General features: G+C 29.5%; 1 protein-coding gene and 1 long non-coding RNA gene across 10 annotated transcripts in view; one reads left to right on the top strand and one right to left on the bottom strand.

Annotated features, from left to right (window-relative positions):
• The first annotated feature begins 184 nt into the window (after positions 1-184).
• LOC121115956 (uncharacterized) lies at positions 185-3,109 on the top strand. 2 transcript variants are annotated; one of them, XR_005863733.1, is made up of 2 exons: positions 185-2,224; positions 2,807-3,109. It is a non-coding gene; the product is annotated as an uncharacterized lncRNA (long non-coding RNA). The 2 variants fall into 2 exon arrangements; XR_011779846.1 differs by having other exon boundaries at positions 2,795-3,109.
• Positions 3,110-8,312: 5,203 nt separating this feature from the next.
• LOC121115955 (uncharacterized) overlaps positions 8,313-12,119 on the bottom strand; it is a 285,728-nt gene continuing 281,921 nt past the window's right edge. For all 8 annotated transcript variants that reach the window (XM_071887922.1, XM_071887923.1, XM_071887921.1 and 5 more), the window contains one exon: positions 8,313-9,704. In XM_071887922.1, coding sequence (XP_071744023.1) covers positions 9,385-9,704 — 320 coding nt within the window. In that variant the 3' untranslated portion in view covers positions 8,313-9,384. The remainder of the gene's footprint in view (positions 9,705-12,119) is intronic.

Raw genomic sequence — 12,119 nt, 5'->3', positions numbered from 1 at the left:
TGCTCATTTCGGTTCATGCACCAAACAAAGGAAGTTGATAAAGTACTATTCATAATCTAGTGCACATGAATAATCATTATACAGGTGCAAAATACCGTCAAGAAGGTAGTCAGTGTCTTATAATGCCTAAGATACTAGATGGAACACTATGTCAGTATGCCTCAAGATTTATGTAAACAACTGGCCAATGAAGATCTCCAAAGTTGACAGAGAAATGATTGAGTTAGCTGTAAGGAGTAAGGTTTGCAATATTGGACTGAAACGCTCTGCTGCGAAGCTATTGGCTCGATTTCAGCCAATAGCTAAGGATCTAAATCAGGTACAAAGGGACAATTGCAGTAATGTTCAAGCAGTAAATATTTTAAAGAGTAACCACCTCAAAAACAACCAGCAATTGGAAAAAATGTTGAGAAGAAGGTATAAACAGTTCATTACTAAAGCTCATCTCCTTGCCAAATGTTGATCCTTTGATGCAGGGGAAGGAACTTAATGAAGAAGAGATGAATTTGACAATGGAATATGGTAATGAGAAATATCCAGAACTTGTTCCTATCAACATTAAATTTCAGGATAGATCACCTCCTTTGAGTCATTTAATTTTACAGTACACGTGACCAAGACCATTTCAGCTATTGAATGGTAGGAATTTCATGCAGGTTTTACGGGCTTAATAATTTCAGATGAATTAATGTCTGCATGAATAAACTCAATATGAGGATATTTCATAAAAATATGTTCGATTCCGTTAGGCCCAGAATAAATTTAACCTAAAAGGACAATATCTTTAATTTTTAATTAAAGAATAATAATTTAAGTCGTGTATGAAATCTAAAAGGAAAAAAATATTTTTAGTTTACAATAAAGTAGAAATTATTCCAGTTCTATAAGTAAACTCAGAAGAAATTTAGTTAACCAGGACTTAATATACTTAATTTATAATCAAGAAATAAATATTTCAGTTGTATAAGTAGACATGTAATTATGCTATATTAAAAAATTATTATTTTGCATCAAAATTTCTGCATATTTTTAAAGTTTTTCCTTATTTTTTATGTACATATTATAGAAGTATGATTTAAATCAACCTGATTTAAATCAAACAGCCCTGGAAAAAACTATTTAAATTCTATTTAAAAAAAAAAAAAAATATTTTACTATTATACCGTACTTAACGGCATAGGGGGTACTGTGGTTTGTACTAAACAGTGGGCTTAGTATACCGCCTAACCCTGGTCTTTTTTTAAGTAAATTAAACTTATAAATAATAATATGCAGGTATTATACACCGATGAGTTTTTTTTAATTATAACTTCATCGAACATAATATTGTAGAAAAGATAGTTTTCCCCAATTTAGGTCTTAATTGCCTAATATGTCAATGTTATGCATACATTTCATAATTTTGTTTAGTTCTTTACGCACTTCAATAATTGCGTTATTAAAAGGATGATCACTTAGCTTCCTTCTTATTTGCATCTCTTTGTACCTTAGTTAATGATGTATGTTTAACTAAAAAGATTTGAATAGTAGTTAACATATGTGTATTAATACTTATGTTTTTTGCACACTTATGTTGCAATAATATATGAGTCAATTGTTGTGTACACAGGGAGGGAGAGGGAACAATGCAAAATCAAAGAGGCGTAAAAATATTGTTTTTTGCCCCCTTTCCCTTCCATGTTTGAAATATTACATCTAATAATAATTGTCCGGTCGTAGCAAGCCTTGTTTAAAGAAGAAAAAAACAACAACAACCATAGGGTGCTTCTTATGCTGTATGAATGCTAATTTTCCAAAACGTTAAAGAAAATTTTTGTTCATTCCTTTTATACACATGCTAACAAAGAAAGGGGATGGGTCAAAATTAATGACAATTGTTGAAAATTGGGGAATGATTTTATTTTAACTTGCAAAAAAACAAACTACATAAATTGAATAGATAAATTTTTCCATCATCTTTAGTAGAAATAATTAATTGGCATTAACATTATATGATCTTTTTCAACCAAATATATTCAATATTATTTTCTAGGAAATTATTAGTGTTGGACAATCTATGACCGGTTTGAGAGGGCTTATGATTTTTGTTGGGTCGAACTAATTTGGTCCTTTAAAAAAATTGGGCTGGACCGGTCTGATAGAAGAATTTGGTGTAGATTGGTCTAAAGGTAAAATTCGGTCTAGGACAGTCCGAAGGAAAAACTCGTTCTGGAACGTTCTAAAGGTAAAATCGGTCTTGACCAGTCCAAATGAACATTTAAGTCTAGGTTTGTCCCACCTTCTCCCCAAAAAGTAAGTGTTCTGAACTAAAATTCAGTCTATACCAATTCTACATATAAATTGTTTATGATTTCATATGTGTTTTTTAATGTGGAATATGGTACAATGATGTTTAACAAAGTTTAAATAGTGATAGTTTGCAGAAACTTTTATCTTGTCGTTCCTCATTGAATACAGAACTCTAAATTGAGAGATCTCTTGTGAGGGATGATCAAGGTGAACAAATATTCCTTTGTTTCCCTTTAAGTTTAGTTATACCTCTTGGACATAAAACAAGTAAACTACATCGGGTATTAATGAATTAAGAATAACTATTGTTCTTAACAATACTCAAATTAAAAGTAAATCTAGATTTCAAATTATTATATATATTTTAGCTTTATGGTTATAATTTCATATTGTAATAAATGGAGAAACAGATTATGAATGTTACATGGATATAGTATTTAGTTCAGAACAGATTGTGTACTTTTTAGATTTTCAAAGTTATCCAAATATTTATAATCTATTTAAGATCTTTGTTTAGTATAATGAAAAAATCAATGACGTTGGATCTAGAAAAAAAGAAAGAAAGAAATTCGGTCTTTTGATATATGAGACCGAAAAAAACTAGTCCAAAGATTGAGACCGAGGAATGTTGGTTCACAATCTAGGACAGTGTCTGGACTGAAAAATCGACCAAGAAAAAATCACATACTGAAAAAAAGGTGTTAGTCTCAGCAGTAATATTTATGTAAATAAATAGTATATCTTGTGAGATATTGTACTTTTTCTTTGAAGTTGTTAAAGAAAAAGCTTCTTTGATGAACATAGCCTTAAGGATAATTAATTTTAGAGTTTTTTTTTTTTTTTGATGAATTTGTCTTGCAATGTATTTGACTGATGGTATAAGTCAACAACAAAATTATCATAATAGCTATGAATTTACATAATACAGATAATCTAAAAAAGTGGAAAAGTCGGTGGATTAAAGCATGGCATTGACACAGCACTCAAAGTGTCATAATCTTTATCAACGATATAGCTCTACCCTCCCAAATTTTGTAAATTTTTATGACACCAAGAGAATCTGTTCCAACGTAAATGAAGCCTGTGAAGCGTTTCATAGATTCATTTCTTGGACAGAAACTTAGAAGCTACCTATCAATTTTGAAAAAAAGCTGTGCAATTTCGTTCACAAGAACACCTCTTTTTTTTCAACGGGCTTTAAATAGTACATGAATGTAGTAACATTGGATTCTTGATGTCTGGTTACTTTAAATTCTCATAGAACATACAAAATGTCATCCAGAAAACTAAAAAAGTACTAGGAGTCATCCTTAAACTGCGCTGCCCAGTTACTCTGACCAGATTGTATTGTATATATGTTCTACTTATTTTAACCCAATTAATACAATTGAGACAGCTTAGAGTAGATTTGTACGACTAATATACAATGAGACTCCTACGAAGAAAATCTCAGAAAAGTTGGCATTATAAACCTTAAAGCACAAAGGACTGCAAATACCATTTTAACGTTCTATCGTTTATTAATTGGGAAGTTTTGTATCAATGTGCTTGTTGGATCTCAAATAATGATAGCTCAAACTATTTACATGATTGGAACATCCTGTAAATGTACAATAGAGCCTCTTCTAATCAATAAATGATTCAATCAGAAAAACTTTTTCTTGAGGGTAATGAAATATTAGAATTGTATCCCACAGCGTATAAGAAATAATAAAATGAAAAGCGTTTGAAGGTCTTTATTGAAAATATATTTTAGAAAATTAAAATTTTAGACCTGCATTTATATTTTGTTTTTATTATTATTATTACCTCTCGCTCCTATTTTATAAGTTTTTATATTTGTAGTATATTGCTTATATATTTTATTTAGTCTTTTTAATTTTATAAGTCGATTTAGCTCATTAAAGCTGTACTTCTACATATTTATTTTTATGAATTCAAATTTTCTATAAATTTTAGTCGTCATAGGGAACAATCATGGTCATTTATTGACACTGGTCGAATTAATAAAAAAATGATAATGTCTCGTTAAATATTTAATTTTCTCTACTGGATTGAGGATTTACAGTTGTTTCGAAATGACCATTTCAATAATGATGGTATGAGGAATATATTTTATGAGATTTATTAATAGTGTTCCTATAGAATTTTGGTATACTAATATTGAAAAAACTCGATAATTTGAACAACGGCTCATTGAAGCGGTTAGTTCTTGTATAATTTCAACGAAAATCCATAAAATAGGGTTACTTTTTATGGCTTTATTGGAATTAAATGAAAGAGTTTACGGGGTTCGGAATTGTTGTCTGTAGAAATTCTTTATAGGGTTATCCATTGTCCCATCCAATTCAGTGGTATTTGACGTTTTTTAATTGGGATAAAATGGAGAAAGAAACTGAGTCTGGTTTTCTTCTCTGAACAAATTAAAAATGGCCTTATCTAAAATTTACTTATAAATTTTATACTTTTGAATATTCATATCCATACATTATAAAAATTAAATGGACTATGATGATATCGTATGAAAATTAACATATTGTATAAATAACCTCTTTATAAGATATTTAGAAGGGGTTGGAAGTATAAACTCTATTATCCTTTGTTATTAAGGTGGAAAGAAAAGGATTATATTTTTGGAAAGAGAAATAATAAAGAAAAAAAAAAAAAGGTTGTGGAGTTTAATTATGAAGATCAAAACGAGGATCCTAAGAGTATACAATATTTTTGGGAAATAAGGTTCCTTGTGAATTATATTATATTAATGGTATCTTGAAAGCTTTAACCATTTTTAAATTGATATATGCTATTTAATGGATATATAGTTGGTCAAAACTTTTTATACTTGAAATGCTGAATTTATATCACTTTAAGGAAATGAAAAAAACATTTAACTCTTTACAGTCTGGAAGGAGGAAGATTAACTACCTTTCAATGAATTCAAAGGGCTTAAAGATATGGTAATGTCAAAATGTAAAGGCAACAAGAATTAAAATTGTATTTTTAGATTTACAAATATGTTCAATAAGCCAACTCTTTAACAAATATTACATATATTTGTTACAAACATGCATCCACAAAGGTCCGTTTGCCCCAGAGTGACTTTAGCTTAAGTCATTAAAATTATGTAGTATCATAAATCTATAGTTTAAATTTAAGTTAATTAAGTGAAATTAGGTCTAAATTATACCAGAGGCAGGAGGATAACTAATGTACAAATATAAAACTTTGTTATATGTCTGCGGTTTGAATGGTCATCTAAGAATTAGAAACGATACATTTTCTTCAATCATTGTCAGTTTGGGGGTTTCAATGTGGAATATTAAATATATATTATATATTTCCGGGTTAAAAAATATATGTGTTTATTGAATGGTTAGTGATTGACAAGAATCCCCCTTTTCAAACTAGACTGCTATCAGACGGATACCTATCTTCAAATCTAACGGAGGATGCCAGTCACCCATAGGGATAATATAACTTAAGTTTTACAAAATAAATCCAGTGAACTTTTCGAAAACAAAAAGAATATTTTTGAATCTCTTTTATCATTGCTTGTTTGAATTTCCGTAAATCATAAGCCTAAGGCAATCTGTCTATAAATCAAACCATATTTTTCCTATATTCGCGAATCAAGTAGAAGTTTAAATTTCCCAAAGTGAAAATGTTTAGCAGATATCATGCGGGAATTTGTCTAGAATTAATCAGGCCCAGCCTTGAAAAGTTTCTTCGAGAGTAGATTCGAACCTTCATCTCATCACAAATTGATCGACTTGGAATTTTATACCAAACTTTACAGCGAAAGATTTAGAGCCAATGTTTGGTTATAGCCCCAGACAATTATGAATTGAAATTATGAAAAGATTTTTTTACTCTACGCTATCCTCCAATAAACTCTATAGAAATGAAAATGCAGAGACATAAAGAAGAATGGATCCTTGTTTATTCAAGGCATAACGTGGGGCATCTTAAAACATTATAGGAATTTCTAATGTTTGGGATGAAGAAATGACAAAACATTTATGATCAAAGGAAACCCATACAAAAAGTATAAAAATGTACTATCCAATCAAGGATTTAAGAAAATAGTAATTGAAAAGGAAGTGCTAACAGAAATAAAGTGAATTCTCAAATATTATCAAAAAATTAAGGGGCCAAATAAGGTGAATAACTGTGCTGTTTATTTGGATAACATCAAAGAAAATATATTCACTTTATGCCCCGAAGACACTATTCCACACGTATTGAGATTTGGAGCTAATATGGAGACAAAGGGTAAGCTCTCTACTGTTCTTATACAGAGTTGAATCATAAAAAAGGTAATGGAACAAGCATAAACCATAGGAGAACATTAGCCGTTCTAAGGGAAACATTGATTATTTTGTTCCGGAGTATCGATTATGCAAATTGAACGGATAGAAATATTGTTCAATAACAAAATGGATTCATCAAAAAGAGACATACAGTGGATATTTCAAAGAATATGCAGACTGTCATTGACTTTACAAGATTGAGCAACAACTACGGATCAATCATCTCATTTGACTTAAGAAAAGCTTTTGATTTTATCAGTCACAAGGTTATCCTATAGGCCGTGAAAAAAAGTTACCAAGACGTCGCTTTAACCCTATTCGTTCCGTTTTGTTCAATGGGACTTAAATTTTTCTTGTTAGATGGATCCCAGAGTGAACCCATAAAGTTGGGTAAAAGCAACAGGCAAGGTTGTCCGGATTCTCCACCTTCTTTTTCAGTCAAATTAAATCCAATATCTATTTCTTTTTTTAAATTCCATTAGAATGATATATTCAGCGGAAACAGGAATTCCCTGAAAAACCCTCCGGTTTCGTTTTATAATACCAAAAATGAAGTTTAAAAAAAAGCATTGAAAACGTCATTTTTGGGATTATACTTGTCTACTTGGAAAATAGTCGAATTCATTGGACTTATGATCCATAATAAATCTACTTTTTCTTCAGCGCTTGTAAATAATTTGAGCAAGGAGACCTTAATTAATTGACATTGAAGGGGGTATTCAATCAAGTTGATGGCGGGCAGTAAGGACGAAGTAAGCATAAGGGTCAATAGCAAAATGTATAAATGAATACTTAGGAAAAATGCCAATCTTCCATTCCGATACTTTTGTAGGAAAAGTTAAATATATGAAAGAATATATTATTTGGTGGATTTAAGTAAAACCAACGCCATTTGTTATTCTGTCAGAAAAAATTCTTCTTGGTTCCTAGTGGTCTCTTAAGTAACCAGGAACTTTACGCGAGGCTAACTAAAATTTTGCGATATTTTGGACCTTATAAAAAACTGTCTATTTTTTTTTTAGAAAATGATAGTATTTATACAAACTTTAAGCTATAATGCCATTTTGAATTACATTAAAAAAAAATATCAAGCTTCAAAGCATTTTAAGCTTTCAATTTCACAATGTAAAGATATTGATTAAGGTTTGGATCTTATTTACAAAAAAAAAACAAAAATTAAAAAATTTATTCTTTGCTCACTATACAAACATATTATTAGCAGTTTGTAAATTTATGTACATTATACCAATTCTTGAATGCAAAAATGTCAGATGACCCCCATAGTTCTTAATGAAAGAAACTATGGATCAAATCATTTTATGATTATGATTGATTATTCAGAGACAATCATATGAGATCCTCCGATCTTGGATTATTCGTTAACTTATGAAAGCAAAGAATAAGTTTTTGAAATTAAAGAAATATAAATGTCATTTCCAATCGGTGGAAAGGACAGTAAAACTTATTTAAGATGTTTCCTGTAAGATTTACAGATACAATCAAATACACGGATACATTTTGAACCTTTATATCAAGAGAAAAGCTTAGGATATTTAAAAAAAGCCTTTGTATCAGGTTTGGTATATACCTATATCATGGGTTTAATAATAATTATTATTATTGGTAGGAAATATTTTTAATATTTAACATTTATGCTTTCCAGATTATTAAATACAAAACTTGTACAGAACAATAAATAATATATTTCTTGCATTTTCAGCGTTTCATAAGTGATTTATTTTGTCTATTTCTTTAGTAAACACAGGGACACACGAAGTTTATTGTGCTTTAGAATTGACAGATTTAACTTAAAAAATATATTACATCATACACAAAGTCATTTTTTTAATAGGTAAAACTTTTTATTGATGACAAAAGAAAGTTTACTTTATATTTTTTACAATAGAAACATCTCATAACATAAAAGGGGTTCCGGACAAATTTATTTTACGGCAAGTATTTATAAGTACTTGAGGCATGCTTAGAAAAGATTAAGCCTGTAATAGCTAACTTTTTGGTTCCTGTGAAGTCCCTTCATGTTCATTTTGAAAGAAAATATCGTCAAATCTTCTGTAGGAATGCTCACTCAACCTTTGAATAAAATCCTTATTTCCATAGGGGAAAACTCTTCCAGGTTACGTATATTACAAAAGCGATCCTAAGATGTCAAATTTTAGGGTGTGTTTATAAAGAAACTTTATATATTTGTATACTCAATTCAATTTTGATCATGAGCGAAGGAATTATCATGTCTTTACATCAAAACAAAAACATAAATCGTTATATTTTTATTTATTTTTTGGAACTTTTTCCAAGTCTATACTCTAAAAGTGAGACAGAAACAAATATTTAATATAAAAAGAAATTATAGAATCGGTTTGAACCATAATTAAGAACCACTACTCTATAGAGTACTATAATAGTAAATGCAAGATACATCTCCAAGCCAATACTAGTAAATACTTTGCTTGCTTAACAAAGAAGGAAATATTTACCATTTTAAAAATATGACGATTTACCTAAATTTATACAATACTCAAATACATATATTTCAATGACTGGTTGACTTATTTTCACACTTTTTATTCCACCTAATACATAACATGTACAAAGTCAAATAAGATCAAATAAAATAAAATATTTGCATGTTTTTATTTTCCTATGTGAAATGTATTTCTTATTGATTAAGTCAATAATATAATTGTGCAAAAAATAAAATCAAAATTAGGTAGGAATACAGATGTATGTATGTTATGTACTGAAGAAGAACTCATTGTGCAAAAGCTCATGATTCTATCCTTAGTAGTAATGAACGATTAAATGCAATCAGCACAGAGATGATGACAATCAATAAAGTCCTCGGAACTCGGCAGGAATCTGCAGAAGAGTCTCTTTTACCATCAATTAGTTGACTGGACGGAAGATGGTTTTTAGAAAAGATGGAGAAGTCCGAGGAAACGGAGCCGGACTCAGTTAAATTCGGTGTTCTCCCATTGCACAGGGAGGTAGAGCAGAGACAAACTGTTGCACGCATTATGTTGACCAAATGTGTTGAACATCCAAGTTCGGCCATAGAGGGGGCTTGTGTACAGCCTCGGCTCGTTGCTAAAATAGAAATATGAGAATAATTACAAATAATCAAAGAGGTTTCTATTTATAATTTCATAAATGTTGCAATCTATATAAGTCAGATCATAAAATTGTCAGCAAAATAGTTTTTAATTTGACCAGTACAAAAAAAAAAAAAAACGTATTAAGATATGTATTTTCATTTAATTTATATAATAATTTCATTTTGTTAAAATTTAAACTTTTGGCATTAAAATTAAAATGTAGAAGAATCATGATGTAGTAGAACTTTGAATTTATACAAACTCAAATTGAATATTTTAAAATCTATGATTCAATTATGGACAATCTCTATAAAAATTCGATTTATTATGTGCCTTTGAATTTCTTGATGATCATATATTAGAATTTATTTAAAATTTTGATGTTTCCAAAATGATGAAACAGAATTGTCGCTGTATAGTTCTTGAAAAAAAGGTTTTACAAAATATTTTTCTTACATTATGTAATCTGTTCATTCTAATGATATCAAATTGACTAATGGTATGTTCTACTCATACAATTAGTACCTCAATTATTCTCAATCACTCACAAACCCTAGATCAAAAAACTACTAAGAATGTAATATAATAGGTTGGAAAAAAAGTAATTCTGCATTTCTTGCTTTTAGGAAGTGTTACACTCATCTGATATAAGCCAAGTATGCCCCGTTCTGTTTGATAACTTTTTGCCAAAGTGAATCCAAATTTAAAATGCCCTTCTCGTAGAATCCCTTGTCCCTACTGGCAAAAAACTCGGACAACCCATTTTCTCGAGCCTCTATTGAGTCCCAATTTGTACCCCCCATTGCGTTGGTCATAGACAAGACACTTGGGTCCACGTCTGGACTGTAAGATGGATGCATAAAAACTGTTCTTCCGAGTTTCCAGAGCTTCTGCCGCGTTATCAAATATTTATGCAGTCTAGTTTTGTCTAAATAATGTCTTGTTGTCTCCTATATATCAATGCTGACCACTTCTATTCGATCACCAGCTTCAAACGGTAGAGTTGTTCACAATAGATGACAGAATTGTTTTTTTTTCTCGCTCGAACCATTATCGAGCAATGCGATCAGGAAGAGTATACATCGCAAATTTTCTTGGTAGCTTTTGTAGCATTTTTCTCTTTTAGTTAGTAAAAAATGTAAAATATGGCGAATTTCTACCTTTGATACCTCCATACTCGATGTAAGATAATTCAAAACTGAATTATCCTTGTGGAATACTATAACAAAGCATTTGTAGTATACACTCACACCTTTACCACACTCTGTGGCCAATAATGAACAGGATATACTTAGTTAAAAAAGAGGTGAGAAATACAAAAAAAAAAAAAAAAGTGTATAAGAATTTTATGTAAGTGTAAAATCCCGGGAAAACGAGAATTCCAGCAAGAAACCTTATTAGTTATTTATATCTGTCGTAAAATTTTTATGGTTCAAGAACAAATTTCCAAGTTTTTCTTTCAAGATAACTACATCATTTTAATGAACATATATATTTCTAATCCATCATATGATATGTCAAAATGGTTTTCGAAATATATGAATATAAATGTTTACAAATATTTATCTAGATACGAAATAACATTTTTGTTAAGTGCGCTGTAGTTAATATAATTTACAATATAGCTGCAAATACCTACATTGTATATAGTAATGATGGGATAATTATTCGGAATCGGAGAGTAGGGTGCTTTTTCTGGAATTGGAATCGGGGTTGGTATTTGGAAAATAATTTTTAATTTACAATTTCGATTCTTTTTTATTACAGGTAGTAACTATTTATTACTTTTCTTAGTTATGGAAAAAATAGTAATTTTCTGATTTTTTTTCCAAAAAGTTCAAAGAAATTAGCCCCTCCTCCCCAATATATATATATACATAATATTGTGGACACTTTTGGTTGAAAAATGGTATTTTTAAACGAATTTTTAAGATATTAATGAATCTGCATTGGAATTTTTTTTTAGAAACGTATTGAAATTGGGATTTTTTTAAAAATCGTCTCATCATTAGTATATAGAATATACATTTATCTTGAATATACTCATTTTTTAATAAGAAAGTTTGTTGCATAGATATATTTTTATAATAATGAAGACAATTCTTCTCCTTACATATTGTCATGATGAATCTCTATACAAAAAATAAACAAGAATACTTAGATTATGCATACAATCAAGTATCGATGTAGTACATATAAAGTATTATGTGTTCATTGATTATGAGCGTTGAGTTAATATATGCATATTACCTGCCAGATATGCACCAACAAAGTACGACATGACAGTAAATAATAGACTCTTTGTCAAATATTCTTCTGTTGTTCAAACAAGGTAATTTTCTATAGGAAAATTATCCCTTTGTCAAAGCAATACTTATTCTATATGTGTAATATTTTTTGATGGATA

This window comes from Lepeophtheirus salmonis, chromosome 4 (genome assembly GCF_016086655.4).
Source record: "Lepeophtheirus salmonis chromosome 4, UVic_Lsal_1.4, whole genome shotgun sequence".
NCBI classification, from domain to species: Eukaryota; Metazoa; Arthropoda; class Copepoda; order Siphonostomatoida; family Caligidae; genus Lepeophtheirus; species Lepeophtheirus salmonis.
This window is presented reverse-complemented; position numbering and strand designations above follow the sequence as displayed.